This window comes from Eleutherodactylus coqui, chromosome 2 (assembly GCF_035609145.1).
Source record: "Eleutherodactylus coqui strain aEleCoq1 chromosome 2, aEleCoq1.hap1, whole genome shotgun sequence".
Taxonomy (NCBI): Eukaryota; Metazoa; Chordata; class Amphibia; order Anura; family Eleutherodactylidae; genus Eleutherodactylus; species Eleutherodactylus coqui.
In genome coordinates this window covers 50211333-50235438 of record NC_089838.1, presented here as the reverse complement: position 1 = coordinate 50235438, position 24106 = coordinate 50211333, and the positions used below count along the sequence as shown (strand labels likewise).

The 24106-nt window shown below is 49.3% G+C and overlaps 1 protein-coding gene across 2 annotated transcripts; it reads right to left on the bottom strand.

The window, feature by feature from the left end:
• Positions 1-1803: 1803 nt before the first annotated feature.
• On the bottom strand, positions 1804-21006 carry ERGIC2 (ERGIC and golgi 2). 2 transcript variants are annotated; one of them, XM_066590874.1, is made up of 14 exons: positions 20689-21006; positions 16468-16690; positions 14856-14964; positions 13145-13191; positions 12993-13063; positions 11568-11608; positions 11392-11493; positions 10124-10219; positions 8079-8134; positions 7006-7104; positions 4705-4802; positions 4467-4629; positions 4294-4373; positions 1804-1922 (listed from the first exon to the last, which is right to left on the bottom strand). In XM_066590874.1, the coding sequence occupies exons 2-14, from the start codon at positions 16571-16573 to the stop codon at positions 1854-1856; spliced, it is 1137 nt and encodes a 378-aa protein (XP_066446971.1). In that variant the 5' UTR covers positions 16574-16690; positions 20689-21006; the 3' UTR covers positions 1804-1853. The 2 variants fall into 2 exon arrangements, with proteins under 2 accessions (XP_066446971.1, XP_066446970.1); XM_066590873.1 differs by having other exon boundaries at positions 16468-16616; positions 20689-21004.
• Positions 21007-24106: the final 3100 nt, after the last annotated feature.

Below are 24106 nucleotides of genomic sequence, written 5' to 3'. Positions count from 1 at the left end.
AAATACGCTCATGTGAACGAGCCCTTAGGCTGATTTCTCTGAAGTGAATTTTCACCATAAACCACCTCTATAAATTTCTGCCAATTCATTTCTTTATATATCATTAAAGCAATCAGGACTCCAATTGCCTAAATAGACATCCAGGCATGTGATAAACTATTATCTAGCTGCAGCCACCACTAGGGGGAGCTTAAGAGAGTACTGCTATACATTGAAAGAATCCTATTCTGTAGCTCGTCTCCTCCATTCTGTGTATTCTGCACTTTTCTTCCAGGGTTCAGGTCACATGACCAGCACTGTGACAATGCTCTGTGCCCTGCAGCCAATGGGGCAGATCTATGTCAGTTACTGGAAATAAAATCTCTCTCTCTTACCCATATCAACCAATCACAACGCAGCTTATGTTTATCATTGCCAACTACCACCAGTGAGGCTGTGAAGATGGAGGACAGGGATGGGTTTGTACTGCGGAGTAAGGGGGAGAGATTTAAATAGCAAAAAACTTAAGCCATTCAGGGGGCAATTAAACATGCCCCTTTATTGGGGCTTTCAGCGCTGATCCGTGATGGGAGGGGGAAACAGCAGAACGCCGCGTCATAATGCCATCAGCTCTATGGAAGCAGCACTCACATTACATAATAAAATGAACTTTTTTACAGTAACAGCGTAATACTTCACTTTTCCCGTGGTGGCGCTACAGGGAAACTGAACACTTGGGATTAGGATATCCCATGATCAGCTTGTCTGAGGACGCCTGAGGCAAAAAGGTATTGTCCACTCCCGAAGTGTCAGACGGAGCCGGACTCACTTTTCTCGCCTTCTGACTAGAGCTTTGAGAGCAACAAGAAGGATTCCGAATTCCAGTAACGTTCACAGCAGTTTTGGAAACGTCTGCGCTCGTTGTCTCAAGAAACGTAACCACGTAAGATGGCTGTACGCTACGCAAATGTTAGAACATTCAACCTTATAGTCTTCTGTCCGGAGTGTAACAGAAATCAGCTATTTCTGCAGACGGTCCAAAGAAGTAAAGCTGCAGTGTTAAGCATGGAGGAGGGATATTGCAGTTTCTCATGGCACAGTTGAATCTCAAACAACCAAGGACCCAATATAACATGCAGCCTGGTAACAATATACTTCTGTTCTCTGCTACCAGTACTACTCACAGTGCTGCTGTGTCCACGGTGAGGTGATCGCGCCCTCTGGTGGCTGAGCGCAGAACGTCAGCTCACTATGCAATAAATTCAAAGTCGCAGAGCACAGAAGAACTGACAAGTACAGTATATTATAGCCAAAGGAGGTGAACAGCGCCATCTAGAGCCCAGAATCTGTCTTGGCTGTATGTTAGGTTGGTTTCAAGTCGGTGGTTCTGCGGCTGATTCGGCACAAAAGACTGGAAGAAAAAGCGCCTTTTCTTCCGGCTAAAACATGGGCAGCTGAGCGGAAAGCAATCAGATCCCATTATAGTCAATAGGGTTGGTTCAGCGCTGTTGGGTTCCATCCCAAGACGGTGTCGGTCAGCCACAGATTCCTCTTTCCTGCTCCGTGAGCAGAGCAAAGAAAATAGAACCCCCGACGCAGATGTGAAACCACCTTTATTCATAACTATCACCACCCAGCTTTCCAAGGTTCCTGAATGACAAGTCTATTGCCGCATAACAACTCAACTTTGGAAAACTAAGTAAAAGCCAATGTGGGAGCTGTAACAGCGGCCATATTAGTTGTCACCCAGTTGTGTGCAGCGCCAGAGTCTCCGCCATCAGATGTTACGGAGAGTCTCAGACAAACAAAACAGCGAGCCAGACGTGTAAAACAGCGGAGGATATGTTTATTCTCATCAGAAGAGTTTTGGTCGCTCATAGGGGGTCCGAGGGGGAGGTCTCTGCGCTGTGATTGGAGGACAGCAGGTTCTGTACATGGTTCTCCTACAACAAGAAACATTTAACCAATTACTGTTCAGAAAGGGGAAAAAAATGAGGTTTTAAAGGACAAAAAAACTTGATAGGGGTTTTCTGGGACGTTTAAAAATGCTTAAAATGAAGAAAGATTGACTACTACTAATTCTTATAATTAATCGCCCAACGATCATTGCTGCTGAGCTCTCACACCGGAGCAATAATCATTCACTGAACGGAGGCGGAGCGCGCCAGAGATCTCTGCCGGCCACCCGCCCCCATTCAGAGTAAACAGTCGCCTCTTTACACTGGACAAATGAAGATGTCCTGCAGCACCACTTTCAGTACCCAGTCATGGGGAAGAACTTCTGCACAGCCGATCAGTAAAGGTGAACCAACCTTTATATATTGCAATCCAAATGGGTAAAGGAGATCCGCAGCAGACCAAAGGATGATGTAAAACAAAGCTCTTTTATTCCAAATCCATAAAAGCAAGCGGTACAGGCAGCGACGTTTCGACCATCTCTGGTCTTTATCAAGCAATGGTCGAAACGTCGCTGCCTGTACAGCTTGCTTTTATGAATTTGGAATAAAAGAGCTTTGTTTTACATCATCCTTTGGTCTGCTGCGGATCTCCTTTACCCATTTGCCTCTTTACACTGGAGGATCAGCAGGTTTTTATGCATCGTTAGCTGAAGTGACGAATGATAAGCGAACAATTTACCATTAGTCTTTGGCCAGATTTACACAGAAACTTTATTGCTCAGTTTCACGCAATACAGCAATTAACTTGAACAATAATAATCGTTCCGTGTAAAAGGGCCTTTAGGATCTTTTTAGGCAAGGGCGACCTGTTGAGCGCAGATGCCAGATAGGTCGTCCGAGCGATGATCATTCCTGTGGTCGTTGTTTGGTTTTTAGGCATTCATAAACTGAACGATGAACAAATAATCATTCGGCATTCAGTCTGTGCATGCTATTACGATGAAAGAGAATCCTTCAGATTCTTGCTGATCACGGGAATCTGAACGATTTGCGTTACCCCGTGTAAAAAGGCTTAATATAGCTACAGTCTCTCCCACCCTGTGCAATGTTCCTGTGTGAAAGGGGAGGAGAAGGATCATGTTACACAAGTTGGGAGCGACTGTAGCATGAACCCTTTCCTCCACTCTCACAAAAGGAATGTTACACAAAGTGGGAGAGACTGCAACGTTCCTTTGCGAGACAGGAGGAGAGGGATAATGCTACAGTCACACTCACCATGTGTAACCTTAGTGTGTGTGAGGAGGAAGGAGAGGGATCATGTTAGGAACGTTACACAAGGTGGGAGTGACTAACATGATCTCTCTCTTTCCCCCTCACACTAACGTTACACAAGGTGGGAGAGACTGTACCATGATCCCTCTCCTTCACACACACTCACACAAGGTGGGAGAGACTGTAACATGATCCCTCTCCTCCCTCACATATTAACTTTATACAAGGTGGGAGACACTACAGGAAATGGAAGAAGAGGAATCAACATTATGGTCTCTCCCACCTTGTGTACCGTTCCTGTGTGAGAGGGAAGGAGAGGGGTCATGCTACAATCGCTCCCAGCACGTGCAATGTTAGTGTGTAAAGGGAAAGGAGAGAGATCCTGTTACGGTCTCTCCCACCTTGTGTAAGGTTCCTGAGTGAGAAGGGAGGAGAGTGATCATGTTACAGTCGCTCTCACCTTGTGTAACAATAGTGTGTGTGAGGGATCATGTTACCTTGTGTAAGGTTCCTGTGTGAGAGGGATCATGTTAAGCCTCATTTACACTGGACAAACTATGCCCGACACTCAGTAGCGAGCATTGGTTGCATCACTGAAACTGCTGCTGGCATGGAGGTAGAGCGGGCTGGGGAGCGTTCTCCACCCGCCCGCAGCCATTCACTGTAAGCGGGCAGTCGTTCAGGTTTCTGCATGCGGAAACTGAACAGCTAATTGCCGTGTGCAACATTTCGTGCTGTGAGAGGGGAGAAGGAGAACATGTTACAGTCCCAGCCCGTGTGCAGCGTCTCATGCTGTGAGAGGGGAGGAGGAGGAGAACACGTTACAGTCCCAGCCCGTATGCAGCATCTCGTGCTGTGAGAGGGGAGGAGGACAACACGTGTTACATTCCTAGCCAGTGTGCAGCATCTCACGCTGTGAGAGGGGAGGAAAACGCATGTTACAGTCCCAGCCTGTGTGCAGCATCTCATGCTGTGAGAGGGGAGGTGACCTCATGTTACAGTCCCAGCCCGTGTGCAGCGTCTAGTGCTGTGAGAGGGTAGGAGGAGAACGCATGTTACAGTCCCAGCGAGTATGCAGCGTCTAGTGCTGTGAGAGGGGAGGAGGAGAACTTTTGATGCAGGCAGCATCACAGAATGCACTCACTTCGTGACGTCTGTAAACTCCAAGCTTGAAACGGCAGCAAATAACATCCACAAAAAACTCTGCTAGTCCATGGATCATTCCTGCAGGGGGAAGAAAACACAACAAATAAAAACTGCAAATCTAAAAACCCCAGACAGAGTCCAATAGAGAACCCTTGAGATGGAAAGACGCACCGGTGGTGGTGAATATTCCCCCGATGATGCCGCAAAGTCGGACGAGAAACTTCCACAGGGGCATGTGGTCCTCCGTCACTGTCACCATTAATGAACTGATGTCATATTTCATAAATATCCCCGACACTCCATGACTGCCGGTTGCATGGTTTATCACGCGCTCCTGTAGTGAAACCATGGAGAATCAGCGGGTGGTTTATTACAAGCTACCTGTGATGTCATCAGAAGAGGCTCTCACCCTCTCCGTCACCGAGAACTGGTGCGTGTCCCCATACACCTTGTGCGTGTTCAGTTTAGTTGGAACAATGGTGATAAAATATTGATACATCTGGTTACCTGCAAGAAGGGGTAAAATATCTGAGGGAGGTAGGAACACAGCAATGCATCATGGGAACAAGAAGCTGCAGGATACCGAGACCACATGACAACTCCAGACCCCAGCATCTACAGCCTCACCCCCAAAGTGATATGCGGTAAAGTATTGATTAACGCCTTAACACTACGAGGCATAGATTTATGCTTAGGGTGTGTGGGAATTATACTGAGCGAGATCACGGGCCATTCCGCTACATGCAAGGCAGGTGCCGGCTGTCTGTCACAGAGAACAGCCTGCCACAGCCAAAAACAGCGTTAGGTTGACCCTACAAATACTGCCGACAGTGGCGTTTAAATGCCCTGATTATTATTCAAATGGCCCACCCGTGATGTGTTTGAAGGTGCCATTTGGTTGCCATAGCAGCCGGGGGCCTTCCGAAAGTCCCCAGGGCTGCCAAAAATTAGGGCACTTTTACAGGGAACGATACGTTCAAAAAAAGTTTTATTTGGCATTGCCATGACCATAAACGTCCGATCTATCAGCATATCGCATTATTTATCCTACACGTTGAATAGTCAGAAAAAAAAAAATACTGAATTTAGCATTTTTGGTCAAGTCATCTCCAAGAAAAAAAATATGCAATAAAACGTAATAAAAAATGGGGCCAATAAAAACTACAAGACTTCCTGCAAAAAACGAGCCCCACACAACTATATTGATGGAAAAATAAAAGTTATGGCGGCAAAAATAAAACTATATAAATTTTACCGACCCGTAAAATAATGTTATCATGTCATATTCGCTGCAGTGTGTATGCTGTAGAAAGAACAACCCCCAAAGATGACGGAATTGCGTTTTCTTTCCCCATTTCATTCCACTTAGAAATTATTTACAGTTTCAAGTAAATTATATGGTACTTTAAAAGATACCATTGAAGAATACAACTTACTCCGCAAAAAACAACAAGCCCTCATGTAGCCTTCTAAAAGGGAAAAATGAAGGAAGTTATGATTTTTTGAAAATGGAGAGAAAAATAGAAAAAAGGGCCACATCCTTAGGCCTTATGTCCACGGGGAAAATGGAATTAAAAAATCTGCGCGGGTCTCCCACACGTGCGATCCGCACCCATAGGGAATCATTGGGCACCCGCAGCTAATTAAATAACTGCTGATGTAATTTTCCCCCGGCGTGCGGATCACCCGCATAGGAAAACACCTGCAGCATGCTCCATTTTCTGCAATTTCCCACATGAATGGCTTTTATTGAAGCCAATGGAAGCCGTTCGATCTGCGACACAGCCACGGATAACACTGCGTCTGTGCCGCGGCACCACGGGGAAGCAGGAGTTAAAAAAAAAAAAAGAAAAGTAGGCACAGCGCATGCGTGCAGCATAAAGATCTGTCTGCGACGGAAGAGACCCGTGCCGCGTCTAGACAGGTAGGTAAATTTATTTTTTGGCCTCTTGTCTGTGGGCCGGGTGGAACGCGCTGCGGGATTCTGCACTGGGAAACCATGCGTGCCCGTGGACATGAGGCCTTATGCAGTTGAAAATCTCTCGCCGTGTTGCGTCTATAGCTCTTATGGAGAGAAGAAAAACGAGTCTCATGGTTACAGACTACAAACAATCCCTGCGAGGTCAGATCCTGCGGCTATTTGTCCTCATACATTTGGCAAGAGTGTAGATGAAGACGACGAATTGGAGGAAAGCTGAGTGGGGGACTAACATGGCTTGTGTTCGATATCTGGGACCCTGCAGACACAAAACAGTGCACAAATCAAGACTATCAGCAAAGTTGCCTCATTTTTAAGTGTCCCCATAGTGGAGCGAAAAGGTTTGAACCCTTTAATGCAACATGGAGACAAAAGAAGGTGGCGCAGTACAAGTGGCAGCAGCAGTTCATGTCCACAGCGGGCACACATCCTACTTATAGCAAAAGGCAAGAGGAGGGATGCCTTGACCTTTGTGCGTTTTATGCTGCATATTCTGTCATTTCATCTCACGTGGGCACATATATACTAGGGGGTTCAGAATGCATTGTGACTGGTGGAGTGGATAGACCACCGATATGAGCACAGAGCCAGTCCAGCTGCAGGAATGATAACCAATATTCTATCCTATCTAGAGATCCACCAATCACTTTTTGTATGACTGATGTATCCCTGACACTTGTTGAGCTACAGTTTTGCCATATATTGGAGAGTACAGCAGAGGGGGGCACTTACTTTCCTTGGCTATTTTTTCTGTTCCATCTAAGGGGTTGATGATTCCCGGTAGCACTTCTCCGAAGGACAAGTGATCGATGCGATGAGAGAAGTTATAACCTAATAGAAGAAAAAAAAAATTTTTAATCAAAAACCACACATTTGCGCACTCTAGTTGTAGACTGGATCTGCTATGGGCACGCATGCGGATTGTGGCTGCTAACTCTTTAAAGGCCCTGTCAATTTTGACAACAGCATTTAGATGCTTTGATTGGAGTTCGGGGGTCTTGAAAGGCTCCCCTAGGCAAAATTGCAGGCTGCCGTTTGGTTAACATCGCAGCCAGAGGCCTTCTGTAGGCTCCCGGGGCTGCCATTGCAGATTGCCTGTCAGATTGCGGTTAAAAAAAAAAACCACCTTTTGCCGTACTTAGAATAAGAAAAAAAGAATCTAAAATTAAAAGACACAAACACATGTTTGGTATTGCTGCGTCCATATTTATCCAGCATGGTGAACCTCAACAGAAAAACAACCCACCAGAATTGCCTTGGTTTGTTGCTCGCTTTTTTAAAATAAAAAGCAAATCAAAAAGCCGCGTGCACTCCAATATGGTACCAACAGAAACTACAGGACATCGCGCTAAAACAGAGCCCTCACACAACCATGTCGGTGGAAAAATAAAAAAACGTTATGGCGGTCAGAAGATAGCGGCAGAAAATTATTTTAGCTTTTGCCAAAGATTTTATATTTTAAAAGTAGTACAAAAAACCCAAACAATAAAAATTTGGTATCGCAGTAATCGTACCGACCCACAGAATAAAAGTTATCAGGTTACTTTTGCAGCTAAGAGTACACCGAAGAAACAAGACCCCCATTACCACCAAAGATAGCGGAATTGTGTTTTTTCCGCACTTTATATGGTACATTAAATAGAACCACTGAAAAATATACCTTGTCCCGCAAAAAACACGCAACAGGCCTGCAGACAGCAATGGCGATGGCTAAATAAAAGTTAGGATTCCTTAAAAGTGGGGAGGAAAAAACGAAGAAAAAAAAAAAAAAGAAGAAAAGGTCCTTAAGGGGTTAATATACTTACTGTCGTGACTCACAAGAGCTGCCAAATGTGCGTGACCTCTGGGGTGCGGGATAGCTCTAAATGATAAGAAGCATGGCATATAATCAATCAACAGATTAACGAGAACATGACACCCCAGCAACATATCATCTACACACGTGACCTGCGGACGCAAACTGTATACTGGAGCGGGCTCCGAACAATCTACCTCTTCCCATGATTCGTAGAGGACAGAATTGTGGAGTCTCCTACACTGTTTTGGGAGGACAGAAGAAACGGACCCTTTTTTTATTAAATGTCTGCGGGAGATGAATGGAGACCGACAGCTTCCTGTTTGTATCTGTTAAACATATCAGTTACCACTTGTGCCTGAAAACAAAAATATATAAAACGCCTCCCTGAGAAACCTCCCGCTGACCCACACCCTGGATTTTGCATTTATTTCCTTTTAAAAATAACTTCATAAATAAATACAGTGTTCATAACATTTTTTTTAAAAAAACATCAATTTTTTTTATTAAGAAAAAAAGAAAACAGACAAAAGGATGTCCGATTCACTCATGCACTTAGGGAAAAAAAAAACTCCCAAAAAGCTGGAAATATAAAAACTGCACACATTTGCCAGTTAATAATGGCTCCATTAAACGTCAACACGGAGCAGACAATCCAAAATGAGATGTGATCAGGCCCTTATTCTGTATTCTACCCCAGAGCTGCACTCACTATTCTGCTGGTGGAGTCACTGTGTACATACATTACTTATCCTGTACTGATCCTGAGTTACATCCTGTATTATACCCCAGAGCTGCACTCACTATTCTCTTGGTGGAGTCACTGTGTACATACATTACTTATCCTGTACTGATCCTGAGTTACATCCTGTATTATACTCCAGAGCTGCACTCACTATTCTGCTGGTGGAGTCACTGTGTACACACATTACTTATCCTGTACTGATCCTGAGTTACATCCTGTATTATATAGTCCAGAGCTGCACTCACTATTCTGCTGGTGGAGTCACTGTGTATATACATTACTTATCCTGTACTGATCCTGAGTTACATCCTGTATTATACTCCAGAGCCGCACTCACTATTCTGCTGGTGGAGTCACTGTGTACATACATTACTTATCCTGTACTAAACCTGAGTTACATCCTGTATTATACTCCAGAGCCGCACTCACTATTCTTTTTTTTAAACTCGTTTTATTGAAAATTAAGTAGCATAAGGAACATACAGTCATAGACAGGTGCAGCACATAAATAGTACATAACCTTGTATAGTTAGATTAGTAGGGAGGTTCAGTCACCCTGATACATCAAAAATAACGATTTAATGCTTTCAAGTCAGATCAGATGAGCAGACCAAATCCCAGAGGCCACAGGTCCCACTCCAGAACGTGTATCCACTAGGGAGTACGTCTGAGCTCCAGAATAGATGAAGTCATTAATTGTGGTGAATATAACGTGAGGGGGGATTCACACCACAGACCCCACACTTTGTCAAATTTCTCAGGACACTTACGTCCCTTGTAGACTATATAATTATATGGCACCACTGAATTGACCAGCTTTCTCCACATTGAGAGTGAGGGGTTCTTACGATCGATCCATCCATCGCAGTGCAATCATTTTTCTAGCAAGGAACAAAGATTCCCGCAGAAAAATCTTTTTATGGTGTTGCCAGCTTTCTTCATCTAATATTCCAAATAGACAAATCTCTGGGCTCGGTGGAACAGGGACTTCCACAAGTTCAGAGAGGAAGCCTGTGACCTCCCCCCAGAAACTTTCAATAACGGGACACTCCCACATCATATGCCAAAAATTGGAATATTCGCAGGAACACCTTGCACTCAGTATTCTGCTGGTGGAGTCACTGTGCACATACATTACTTATCCTGTACTGATACTAAGTTACATCCTCTGTTATACTCCAGTGCTGCACTCACTGCTTTTTGTGTCTAAACCAGCACTATATGGACAGTACGGGACTCAGTCAGTGTAAACTCTGAACTCTATAGGATCCCTTCCTTGTGGATCTCACACTCTTTACTGAACAACATACTTGCCCACAGTGATGTGAAAGTTTCCAGCCACTTTATTGATATCCAGGTGCCCGTGGATCCGGCACGCGCTGGGCAGCTCAGTGGGTGAATCTTCCCTAAAAAGCACAGAAGCCAGAGATCAGGCACAATGCCCCCTCCCCATCAAGTACCGGTCAATCCTAACACTAACTTACAGTTCAGCACTCCATTAAAGGGGTTGTCCCGCGATAGCAAGTGGGGTTATACACTTCTGTATGGCCATATTAATGCACTTTGTAATATACATCGTGCATTAAATATTGGCCATACAGAAGTTATACACTTACCCCCTCCGGTGTTGACGTCCCAGTCTCCATGGCGCCGACCAAAGCCGTCTTCTGCCCGGATTAGACGCGCTTGCGCTGAAGGGGCCACTCCGGCGTGCTTGCGCCGCACAGGTCTTCTGCGCATGCGCAGAAGACCTCTGCGGCGCGAGCACGCCGGAGCAGGACAGAAGACGGCAAACTTCGCAAGCGCGTCTAATCCAGGCAGAAGGCAGCTTTGGTCGGTGCCATGGAGACGGGGACGCCAGCACCAGAGGGGGTAAGTGTATAACTTCTGTATGGCCAATATTTAATGCACGATGTATATTACAAAGTGCATTAATATGGCCATACAGAAGTGCTTAACCCCACTTGCCATCGCGGGACAACCCCTTTAAATGTATCTGATAAGTAGTAGTACCATAATGGTTCCCAAATAATAGCGCCATACAGAACCTATAATTCCATCATACGGTGCACACACAATGTCGCCATATGGAGCTTAAATAATGCTGCTACATAGTGTTAAATAACAGCAAATACAATGTTCCAATGCTGTAAACATATAATAGCGCCATATAGTGCACCATGAAGTAAGTTTGGGACAAACTGCCAGGAATTTTACACATCTGTCTACTTGTGTGAAGAACCTCAGTCCTCCGGGACTCCCAACAGGCCATGTTTTCAGGATATCCTATAGTAAGAACACCCGTGGCAATATCTGAGGCAATAATTACATCACCTGTGCAACACTGAGCAAATCCAGAAAACATGACCTGTTGGGGGTCCCTTCAGGACTGCAGCTGTGCCCCCCTGCTCTACACACAGGAGGTGCCATCTGGTGCTGGGGCAGAGCGAAAGGCTGGTCGGCCCGGGGTGTAAAAGGTCAGCTATAAATTACCAAGAGGCAGAACTGTCAGTGAGCAGCAAAGTCACAAGACACCAAGATGCCGCACAGCAGTCCCTGCCCAACGTCTGTGACTTACCTGGGGGGCAGTGCGGTGATTGAACTCCTCATGGCGCTCTTGAACAGAAGGTCCTGTAAAGACGCCTCCTCCTGCAGCCTATTCTGAATTTGCTGCAGCATCCTGAAACACAAGGAAGTGTCTGTGAGATACAAGCTGGAGGACCCCACGCAAGCCGCTGCCCTCCACCACCTCACCTCTGCCACTGCTGCTGCTGAGGAGACAACTCAAATATCACCTGGAAGACATAAGATGGACGGGTATCAGAACTCTCATCATCTGCCACGTCTCAGTAGGATGGCGCTGCCCATACATAAGTAAGGGGTTGCCGAATCAGTCTGGATTTGTAGTAGGAGAAGCAGCTGCCTGACTCCTCTGCTGCCGCCTATCTTAGGAGGACCCATAAAGCTTGGCTGTCCTACTAAAACTATGGTGCCCGTCAGGGGCTGGAAAATAACTCAATGAGAGGCGCAAGATGGTCCTTACTAACTCCGTGTTCCCCAACCTGTGGCTCGCCAGCTGCGGCAAAACTACTACTCCCGGCATGCATGATAGAAGTTGTGCAACAGCTGGCTTGTACAATTTAAAGGAACGATTCTGGAAAATTCCTTTTTAACCACTTCAGGACCAAACGCATATAAAACGTCCTGCGGTTCTGAAGTGCGTATGGAGCGGGCTCTGGAGCAGAGTCCACTACATACCTGGTGGCCATCAGATGTTTCAGATTGCTGCCAGTAATTAGCTCTGATCGGCGCAGTTAACTGTTTAAATATTGCGGACCCTTCCTGAATCCACCAGCACATCCAACTGGGCAATCAGGGGAAGCCGATGGGCTAGCATGGCAACCCTGGGCCTGTTGAAGGCTCCCAGGGTTGCCTATCAAGCCATGCCTGAGGCACAGCTGGAAAGAAGACATCAAAAATAGCTATATACTGCAATACTGAAGTACTGCAGCACATAGTACAAGTGGTCTAATGATTGCAGGTTCAAGTCCCCCATGGGGACTAAATAAAAGTGTAAAGTAAACTATATGAAAAAAAGGAACAGTTAAAAACAAAAAACAAAAAACAGAATCGTGATTACTTTTTGTATTCCAGCTCCCAAACAATTTTTTTTTTGTAAATTTTTTGTTTTATTGGAATAACAAGCATACATATTGTAAATGTATACTTATCTAAAAAAATGATGCATATTGTAAATACAATAGTAGGTTTTTAATATTTAAGGGTTTGGCTCCCAGACAATTTTAATAAAAAAGAGTGATCAAGAAGATGTAGGTTTTCCAAAATTGTACAAATAAAAACTTCAGCTCACCCCACAAAAAAAGCCCTCCAGCCCCATAAACAGAAAGGCAAAAAAGTTTGAATTTTTTTTTTCCATTTCTTCCCATTTAATTTTTAGGTTTTTCGGTACTTTACATGGTACATTGAAAAATACAACTTGGCCCCCCCAAAAAACAAGCCCCCATACAGCTAGGTCAATGGGAAAATTAACATAGCGGTTCTTGGAAGGTGGGGACAAAAAAAAATAAAACATTACTCTGGACCTGAAGGGGTTAACAAAGTCCACCCAAACTTACTGCACTTTTTATCACAAGGTTTTTTAAAGTTGGTTGCACTCACCGGCTCATATACCAGCCCTTCTGCAGAGGTCACCATGGTCTCCGCCAGATCCAGGACATCGGCACCAACATCTGGAGAGCAGACAGTACATGAGAAGCAAGTGGAGGAAGAACACAGTGATGCTGCCACCTGCTGGACAAGGACTTACTTACACTGACACTTCATGGCCACAGTGATGTCGATGTTCAGCCGCAATTTACTGGAATATTTAAAGAAAAAGAAAACTAACTTAGTAACTAAGAAAAATTCTATACTTCCATGCCATCCCCTAACACCCAGAAGACCCATCTTATAAATAACTGTATATAACATGCGCTAAACTACCACTTTATTAGAGACCTCATATAGTAGCACCTCAGACCTCTTGCCTCTGTCCAAGCAGAACCGCAGAAATTCATTGTGACGTAGATTTCACTGGGTGATTAAATTGTTCTGCAGGAATATCGGCCCCCGCAGACAGGAAGCTTCTTATAGTTGCCACATGGGGGATTGGAGCCAGTTGCCCTAAATTCAGCTGATTGGACATAATAGACCCCCCTATCTATATAATGTGTCACAGCTCACAATGCATATCAGAGCCAAAGCAAAGCCATGAGGAGGAAAGAACTGCCTGCAGAGCTCAGATATAGGATTGTGTGGAGGCACAGATCTGGAGAAGCCACAAAAACATTTCTGCTGCCCTGAAAGTTTCCAAGAGCCCAGCGGCCTCCATAGTTCTTACATGGAGGAAGAACCACCAGGACTCTTGCTAGAGCAGCTGACCCCAAACTAAGAGCGAGAAGGAGCTTATAAGAGAGGTGGCCAAGAACCCAATAGTTACTCTGGCTAGGCTCCAAAGATCTTGTATGCAGAAGATGGAGAAACTTCCAGAAGGTCAACCATCACTGCAGCCTCCACTAATCTGGGCTTTATGGCGGAGGGGCCAGAAAGAAGCCTGCTCAGTAAGACACATAAAAATTGGGCTGGAGATACCAAAAATCCCCTAAAGGCTCTCAGACTGAGAGAAACAAGATTCTATGCTCCTATAACACCAAGATGGAACTTTTTAGCCTCTGAGCATAAAGTCTGAAGGAAACCAGGCGCCGCTCATCACCTGCCTAAAGCTAACCTTACACTGAAGCCTGGTGGTGGAGCATCATACTGGGGGAGGAGAGACTGGTCGGGGGGGATGGAAAGCTGAATGCAGTACAGTACAGCGATAATGAAAACCTGATCCAGAGAGCAAGGGACCTCACTCAGACCGGGCAGAGGGGTCACCTTCCAACAAGGCAACGACCGTAAGACGCCAGCCAAGGCAACACAGGAGGGGCTGAGGGACACCTCTGTGAATGTCCTTGGCTGGCCCCGCCAGAGCCCTGAACCCAATAGAACATCTCTGGAGACACCTGACAATGGGTATCCGCAGATGGCCCCCATCCAACCTGACAGAGGGCAGAAAATGCCCAAATCCAGGGGTACAAACCTTGTGGCATCACCCCCAAGAAGACCAGAGGCTGGATTCACTGCCAAAGGGCCTTTAATTAAGTACTGAGTACAGGGGTGTAAATACTTATGTCACTGCTAATTGAAAGTTTTAAAAAACCATTTCAAAGGTTTCTCCCGTTTTGTTGTCACTTTGTTATTATTGGGTCTTGAGTTTTAATTTTCACAACTCAAAGTGTAAAAATATGCAGCATTGTAGGAGATGGAGATTCAGCTATGAGAACAGCGGGTTCCATTTCCTGCACTCTGCTGCCCCCTGCTGTCTGATCAGTGTCAGGAGTCTCTCAGCTGGTCCTGCAGTTTGTGCTCCTCTGGGAGTCGGTGTGGTCTACAAGGACAACTCAGTATCATCTGGGGACACCAACAAGGACCAATACTAACCTGCTGAAATCTTTATCCACTTCGTAATCGTATCTCATCCACGTGTCACGATACACCAAGAACTCCAGGATGGTGAGGACGGCCATGATGGAGAACGCCAGCAGAGACACTAGGTGAGAAACACAGAGGGCGTGATGAAATAAATGATCATAGGGGGGAGAAATGCCTGGCAGGGTAGTCTGAGAATTGTGGGGAACATGCCTTGTAAGATGTAGGAGAGGGTCTGAAGGTCATTACGGCTTGTTATAGTCTGCAGATACATTGGCAGTTACTGGAAACAGTCAGCGAGTTTGTTCTCCGACAGCCCAGCTGAGTCCTACAATGTAGGCGACAGTACGAGATGACTGTACAGATCCTGGTGGGAAGATGACACTTCCCAGGATGCAAATAACTGCAGCAAGCTCTGTGTAGACACTGAACTATTAGGGAGTGCTGGGAGATCTCAGCTCTGAAGCCAAAGTGCACTTTGGACTGCCTGTAGAGTTTTTCAATGGGATAAGTGACAGGAAGTGCAGAAACCTTCCCAGACCACCATGATCACTACTTTATACCACTGTGACGGATATCAGCCGCTCCTCTTACAACGCTCCCGCACCATTATAAGCTGCTGCCTTTAGAGCTACTGGCCCTTTAACACCTTAAGTACATGGACTACTGGCCCAAAGGACGCAGCAGAATTTTTTGGGAGGGATTGCGATATCCACTTTTCAAAACCCATAATGTTTTATTTTCCGTTGGCCGTATGAGAGATTTTTTTGTGCTGCAAGCTGCAGTATTTATTACCACCATTTTTGGGTGCGTATTATGTATTGTAGACCTTTTTCAATAATTTTGGGATGGTAGAGAGGAAAAAAATCAATTCCGACATTGGTTTTTGAGTTTTGTTTTTTTTACAGCATAAATAATGGGATACATGTTTTCGGCTGGTCGGCACGATTACGACGATGCCAAGATTATGGGTTTTGTTTTAGGCTTTCCCACAATAAAACTTTTTTTTTTAAGAAAATTATTACTTTTCTTTGCAGCGCTGTATTCAAGGTCCCTTTACATCTACTTTATCCCGGACGGCTCTGGAGGGCTTCTTTACTGCGGGACAATCTGTAGTTTTTATTGGTAACATTTAGAGATGCATAGGTTTCTTTCATTTACTTATCTCCCTGTTGGGGACTTGAACCCGCAATCACATGATCACTATACATTGCAGTATTCCTAGCGATCATATGCCATGGAACACCCAGAAGCCAGGAAATAGAATCTGAATGCCATGGCAACCCATCAGTGGCGGGCTGATGTTACAGACGGAGCGCGATCCCTCGGTGAACACTTTACATGCCGCAATCAACACTGATCGTGGCAAATAAGGTGTTAACAGCATGGATCGGTGAGAGCACTAATCCCCGCTGTTGCAGTGCGAGGCTGGCTGTCAGTCACAGCCGGCTCCCGCTGCAGATGGCACGAGCTCACCTTCTGATGAGCCCGTGTCATGCACAGGATGCAAGTTTATATCCTTCCGCAGCAAGTAGCGGCCACCTAGGATGTAAAGTTACGTCATGTAGCGGTAAGGGGTTACAACATCACGAAACCTCCAGAAGTAAAACCCCTCCTCACTTACCGGTTCCCCTGCTGGCGGATGTTATCACGTAGCTGTCAGGTACTTTGGGGAAAGCATCCAGCTCCTTCACCAGGTTCAGCGTCTTCCTGCGGTTCAGTCGCCTCATCTTTAAGACGTAACGCAGGGAACTGATGTCGACGACGACCAACCTGCAAGATGGCGACACCGTGAGAGCCGTACTGGTTGGGTGAGGAAGGGGTTTGTTTCTCCTTAAGGAGGGCACCTAGGAGGTGAGTGAGAAGACTTATGAGGCCATCCATGCTCAACTGGGAAATATGTAAATAAGGGAGATGGAACAATACCTCTGCAGCGCCACCTATTGAGAGGCAGCATTCCTGCAAGTCAATGTTAGACTCTTTATACAAGTCTTATAAAAGGTGACTAGGAATTGTGAGGCAGTCAGAACCCATACACAGACAGCTGTTTCAGGTGTGTTTGCCCCTCATCAGTGTGCAGTAGGATCCTGGCTTGGCTAGTGAGAGGCCTGAGATAGACAGTGCCTATGGCACGCTGGGGACGAGGCGGCACCATGGGGACGGTATGTTGTAGATGGAGCATCGGTGACGGCATGGTGCGGTGGAGATGTCGTGACGATACAGATATGAAGGTACAGTGGAGAGGCAGTGGCGGTATGGTGTACATGTGGTGGTGGTACGGTGGAGAGGCAGTGGCGGTACAGTGTACGTGTGGTGGCGGTACGGTGGAGAGGCAGTGGCGGTACAGTGTACGTGTGGTGGCGGTACGGTGGAGAGGCAGTGGCGGTACAGTGTACGTGTGGTGGCGGTATGGTGGAGAGGCAGTGGCGGTACAGTGTACGTGTGGTGGCAGTACGGTGGAGAGGCAGTGGCGGTACAGTGTACGTGTGGTGGCAGTACGGTGGAGAGGCAGTGGCGGTACAGTGTACGTGTGGTGGCAGTACGGTGGAGAGGCAGTGGCGGTACAGTGTACGTGTGGTGGCAGTACAGTGGAGAGGCAGTGGCGGTACAGTGTACGTGTGGTGGCAGTACAGTGGAGAGGCAGGGGCGGTACGGTGTAGGGGTGGTGGCAGTACAGTGGAGAGGCAGGGGCGGTACGGTGTAGGGGTGGTGGCAGTACGGTGGAGAGGCAGTGGCGGTACGGTGTACATGTGGTGGCGGTACGGTGGAGAGGCAGTGGCGGTACAGTGTACGTGTGGTGGCAGTACGGTGGAGAGGCAGTGGCGGTACAGTGTACGTGTGGTGGCAGTACGGTGGAGAGGCAGTGGCGGTACAGTGTACGTGTGGTGGCAGTACGGTGGAGAGGCAGTGGCGGTACAGTGTACGTGTGGTGGCAGTACGGTGGAGAGGCAGTGGCGGTACAGTGTACGTGTGGTGGCAGTACAGTGGAGAGGCAGGGGCGGTACGGTGTAGGGGTGGTGGCAGTACGGTGGAGAGGCAGTGGCGGTACGGTGTACATGTGGTGGTGGTACGGTGGAGAGGCAGTGGCGGTACAGTGTACGTGTGGTGGCAGTACGGTGGAGAGGCAGTGGCGGTACAGTGTACGTGTGGTGGCAGTACGGTGGAGAGGCAGGGGCGGTACGGTGTAGGGGTGGTGGCAGTACGGTGGAGAGGCAGTGGCGGTACGGTGTACATGTGGTGGTGGTACGGTGGAGAGGCAGTGGCGGTACAGTGTACGTGTGGTGGCAGTACGGTGGAGAGGCAGTGGCGGTACAGTGTACGTGTGGTGGCAGTACAGTGGAGAGGCAGGGGCGGTACGGTGTAGGGGTGGTGGCAGTACGGTGGAGAGGCAGTGGCGGTACGGTGTACATGTGGTGGTGGTACGGTGGAGAGGCAGTGGCGGTACAGTGTACGTGTGGTGGCAGTACGGTGGAGAGGCAGTGGCGGTACAGTGTACGTGTGGTGGCAGTACGGTGGAAAGGCAGTGGCGGTACAGTGTACGTGTGGTGGCAGTACGGTGGAGAGGCAGTGGCGGTACAGTGTACGTGTGGTGGCAGTACGGTGGAGAGGCAGTGGCGGTACAGTGTACGTGTGGTGGCAGTACGGTGGAGAGGCAGTGGCGGTACAGTGTACGTGTGGTGGCAGTACGGTGGAGAGGCAGTGGCGGTACAGTGTACGTGTGGTGGCAGTACGGTGGAGAGGCAGTGGCGGTACAGTGTACGTGTGGTGGCAGTACGGTGGAGAGGCAGGGGCGGTACGGTGTAGGGGTGGTGGCAGTACGGTGGAGAGGCAGTGGCGGTACGGTGTACATGTGGTGGTGGTACGGTGGAGAGGCAGTGGCGGTACAGTGTACGTGTGGTGGCAGTACGGTGGAGAGGCAGTGGCGGTACAGTGTACGTGTGGTGGCAGTACAGTGGAGAGGCAGTGGCGGTACAGTGTACGTGTGGTGGCAGTACGGTGGAGAGGCAGTGGCGGTACAGTGTACGTGTGGTGGCAGTACGGTGGAGAGGCAGTGGCGGTACAGTGTACGTGTGGTGGCAGTACGGTGGAGAGGCAGTGGCGGTACAGTGTACGTGTGGTGGCAGTACGGTGGAGAGGCAGTGGCGGTACAGTGTACGTGTGGTGGCAGTACGGTGGAGAGGCAGTGGCGGTACAGTGTACGTGTGGTGGCAGTACGGTGGAGAGGCAGTGGCGGTACAGTGTACGTGTGGTGGCAGTACGGTGGAGAGGCAGTGGCGGTACAGTGTACGTGTGGTGGCAGTACGGTGGAGAGGCAGTGGCGGTACAGTGTACGTGTGGTGGCAGTACAGTGGAGAGGCAGTGGCGGTACAGTGTACGTGTGGTGGCAGTACAGTGGAGAGGCAGGGGCGGTACGGTGTAGGAGTGGTGGCAGTACAGTGGAGAGGCAGGGGCGGTACGGTGTAGGGGTGGTGGCAGTACGGTGGAGAGGCAGTGGCGGTACGGTGTACATGTGGTGGCGGTACGGTGGAGAGGCAGTGGCGGTACGGTGGAGAGGCAGTGGCGGTACGGTGTACATGTGGTGGCGGTACGGTGGAGAGGCAGTGGCGGTACAGTGTACGTGTGGTGGCAGTACGGTGGAGAGGCAGTGGCGGTACAGTGTACATGTGGTGGCGGTACGGTGGAGAGGCAGTGGCGGTACGGTGTACATGTGGTGGCGGTACGGTGGAGAGGCAGTGGCGGTACAGTGTACATGTGGTGGCGGTATGGTGGAGAGGCAGTGGCGGTACGGTGTACATGTGGTGGCGGTACGGTGGAGAGGCAGTGGCGGTACAGTGTACATGTGGTGGCGGTACGGTGGAGAGGCAGTGGCGGTACAGTGTACATGTGGTGGCGGTACGGTGGAGAGGCAGTGGCGGTACAGTGTACATGTGGTGGCGGTACGGTGGAGAGGCAGTGGCGGTACAGTGTACATGTGGTGGCGGTACGGTGGAGAGGCAGTGGCGGTACGGTGGAGAGGCAGTGGCGGTACAGTGTACATGTGGTGGCGGTACGGTGGAGAGGCAGTGGAGGTACAGTGTACATGTGGTGGCGGTACGGTGGAGAGGCAGTGGCGGTACAGTGTACATGTGGTGGCGGTACGGTGGAGAGGCAGTGGCGGTACAGTGTACATGTGGTGGCGGTACGGTGGAGAGGCAGTGGCGGTACGGTGGAGAGGCAGTGGCGGTACGGTGTACATGTGGTGGCGGTACGGTGGAGAGGCAGTGGCGGTACAGTGTACGTGTGGTGGCAGTACGGTGGAGAGGCAGTGGCGGTACAGTGTACATGTGGTGGCGGTACGGTGGAGAGGCAGTGGCGGTACGGTGTACATGTGGTGGCGGTACGGTGGAGAGGTGGTGGCGGTACGGTGGAGAGGCAGTGGCGGTACAGTGTACATGTGGTGGCGGTACGGTGGAGAGGCAGTGGCGGTACGGTGTACATGTGGTGGCGGTACGGTGGAGAGGCAGTGGCGGTACAGTGTACATGTGGTGGCGGTACGGTGGAGAGGCAGTGGCGGTACAGTGTACATGTGGTGGCGGTACGGTGGAGAGGCAGTGGCGGTACAGTGTACATGTGGTGGCGGTACGGTGGACATATGGTGGTGGTACGGTGCACATGCGCTGGTGGTGCAGTGGAGATGTAGCATCGGCGACCAGACGGCGCGGTGCAGACAGTTAGTGATAATCAGTCTCCCACAGTTACTCAGCCTCTAATCCTCTTGAACATCTGCAGGTGCCCAACTGCCGGTAACCAGCAGGGGGCACATCCAGTAGACACATGGCTCCCCGCACTGATCCCCATTACTCACCGGCTCCTGGGGCCCCAATCCGGCTTTAGGGGCCAGAGAATGCGGCTCTTGTGTCCCAAGTCATCACATGAACAAGTGAACCGCCGTGACTTCCGGCCGCGTCAGCGCTGGCCATCAGCATCGTCCCTCCCCGGCGCCATCTTGTTGTAGCCGGCTGCATAGACGGGAGCGCTGCAGAGTCTACTGGAATATGGCGGCCGCGCTGACACTTCTCGGTGAGGAGTGCGGCAGGCCAATCAGGTGGTTCTCATCAGCAGCGCTGCTTAACCTAAGCAGTTAGTGCAAATATGCACAGAGGATACTTGATAGATTTAGGCCTCCTTCCCACGAGCGTGACGGGCTCCGCAGCGTAATATTCCGCTGTGAAGCCCGTCACGGCGCCCCCCAGAGCCCCTATACTTACCTGCGGGAGATAGCGTGAAATCGCTTCCCCGCCCACCACCGCCGCGTCACCGCTCGTCACCGCTCATCACCGCCCACCACTCTCGCGTCACCAGCCGTGTCACGTGACGCGGCCGGACCGCGTCATTTGGCGTCATATGACGCTCGGCGGTGGGCGGGAAAGCGTTTTTTCACGCTATCTCCCGCTGGTTACAGCGGGAGATAGCGTGAATGGACGGCTTCCATTGACTGCAATGGAAGCCGTCAGTGCGTACAGCCCGTCCTCACCCGCAGAAAATAGAGCATGCTGCGGGTGAGGACGGGAGAAATCGCGGTGCGTAATTCCGCGGTGGAATTACGCATCGTGAGCATGGAGCTATTAGGTTCAATAGAACCTAATAGCTGCGTGCAACGCAGCGGATTTTCGCCGCGAATTACGCGGCGGAAATCCGTTCGTGGGAAGGAGGCCTTATGCGTATATAGGACCTGCGGAGCACATGCCCCTGCTGTGTCACTCTCCGGCCCAGCACCCGCCCCTTCCGTATACGAGCGGTCATGTGACACCCAACGCTCTCCTGCAGTGACACCCCTGCTCCTCCTAGAGCTTAGGCCTCCTTCCCACGAACGGATTTCCGCCGCGTAATTCGCGGCGAAAATCCGCTGCGTTGCCCGCAGCTATTAGGTTCTATTGAACCTAATAGCACAATGCTCACGATGCGTAATTCCACCGCGGAATTACGCACCGCGATTTCTCCCGTCCTCACCCGCAGCATGCTCTATTTTCTGCGGGTGAGGACGGGCTGTACGCACTGACGGCTTTCATTGCAGTCAATGGAAGCCGTCCGTTCACGCTATCTCCCGCTGTAACCAGCGGGAGATAGCGTGAAAAAACGCTTTCCCGTCCACCGCCGCGCGTCATATGACGCCATATGACGCGGCCGGCCGTGCACGTGACACGGCCGGTGACGCGGCGGCGGTGGGCGGTGACGCGGCGGTGGTGGGCGGGGAAGCGATTTCACGCTATCTCCCGCAGGTAAGTATAGGGGCTCTGGGGGGCGCCGTGACGGGCTTCGCAGCGGAATATTACGCGGCGGAGCCCGTCACGCTCGTGGGAAGGAGGCCTAAGGATTCATGCCAGCTCCCTTATTTGCATATTACCCAGAGGAGCGTGCATGGCCAGGTGCTTCTCCTTACTCAGTTTGTAGTTGCTCTCCCTAAGGAGGATTCATGCCAGCTCCCTCATTTGCATATTACCCAGAGGAGCGTGCATGGCCAGGTGCGTCTCCTTACTCAGTTTGTAGTTGCTCTCCCTAAGGAGGATTCATGCCAGCTCCCTCATTTGCATATTACCCAGAGTAGCGTGCATGGCCAGGTGCGTCTCCTTACTGAGTTTGGAGTTGCTCTCTGTAAGGTGGATTCATGCCAGCTCCCTTATTTGCATATTACCTAGAGGAGCGTGCATGGCCAGGTGCGGCTCCTTACTGAGTTTGAAGTGGCTCTCCCTTATTTGCATATTACCCAGAGGAGCGTGCATTGCCAGGTGCGTCCCCTTACTGAGTTTGTAGTTAGTCTCCTTAAGGAGGATTCATGCCAGCTCCCTCATTTGCATATTACCCAGAAGAGCGTGCATGGCCAGGTGAGTCTCCTTACTGAGTTTGTAGTTGCTCTCCCTAAGGAGGATTCATGCCAGCTCCCTCATTTGCATATTACCCAGAGGAGCGTGCATGGCCAGGTGAGTCTCCTTACTGAGTTTGTAGTTGGTCTCCTTAAGGAGGATTCATGCCAGCTCCCTCATTTGCATATTACCCAGAGGAGCGTGCATGGCCAGGTGCGGCTCCTTACTGAGTTTGAAGTTGCTCTCCGTAAGGAGGATTCATGCCAGCTCCCTTATTTGCATATTACCCAGAGGAGCGTGCATGGCCAGGTGCGTCTCCTTACTGAGTTTGTAGTTGCTCTCTCTAAGGATGATTCATGCCAGCTTTCTTATTTGCATATTACCCAGAGGAGCGTGCATTGCCAGGTGCGTCTACATACTCAGTTTGTAGTTGCTCTCCCTAAGGAGGATTCATGCCAGCTCCCTCATTTGCATATTACCCAGAGGAGCGTGCATGGCCAGGTGAGTCTACTTACTCAGTTTTTAGTTGCTCTCCCTAAGGAGGATTCATGCCAGCTCCCTCATTTGCATATTACCCAGAGGAGCGTGCATGGCCCGGTGCCTCTACTTACTCAGTTTGTAGTTGCTCTCCCTAAGGAGGATTCATGCTAGCTCCCTTATTTGCATATTACCCAGAGGAGCGTGCATGGCCAGGTGCGTCTCCTTACTGAGTTTGTAGTTGCTCTCTCTAAGGATGATTCATGCCAGCTTTCTTATTTGCATATTACCCAGAGGAGCGTGCATGGCCAGGTGAGTCTACTTACTCAGTTTTTAGTTGCTCTCCCTCATTTGCATATTACCCAGAGGAGCGTGCATGGCCAGGTGAGTCTCCTTACTCAGTTTATAGTTGCTCTCCCTACGGAGGATTCATGCCAGCTCCCTCATTTGCATATTACCCAGAGGAGCGTGCATGGCCCGGTGCCTCTACTTACTCAGTTTGTAGTTGCTCTCCCTAAGGAGGATTCATGCCAGCTCCCTCATTTGCATATTACCCAGAGGAGCGTGCATGGCCAGGTGAGTCTACTTACTCAGTTTTTAGTTGCTCTCCCTAAGAAGGATTCATGCCAGTTTCCTCATTTGCATATTACCCAGAGTAGCGTGCATGGCCAGGTGCGTCTCCTTACTGAGTTTGAAGTTGCTCTCCGTAAGGAGGATTCATGCCAGCTCCCTTATTTGCATATTACCCAGAGGAGCGTGCATGGCCAGGTGCGTCTCCTTACTGAGTTTGTAGTTGCTCTCTCTAAGGATGATTCATGCCAGCTTTCTTATTTGCATATTACCCAGAGGAGCGTGCATGGCCAGGTGAGTCTACTTACTCAGTTTTTAGTTGCTCTCCCTAAGGAGGATTCATGCCAGCTCCCTCATTTGCATATTACCCAGAGG

Coding starts and splice junctions, on each gene's coding strand:
- ERGIC2 (XM_066590874.1), bottom strand. CDS start 16,573: ATGAGGCGACTGAACCGCAGGAAGACGCTGAACCTGGTGAAGGAGCTG. Junction 11,609..12,992: donor AAGGGCTGGTATATGAGCCG/GTGAGTGCAACC, acceptor TATGTCTTCCAG/GTGATATTTGAGTTGTCTCC. Junction 10,220..11,391: donor ATCACCGCACTGCCCCCCAG/GTAAGTCACAGA, acceptor TGTGCTTTTTAG/GGAAGATTCACCCACTGAGC.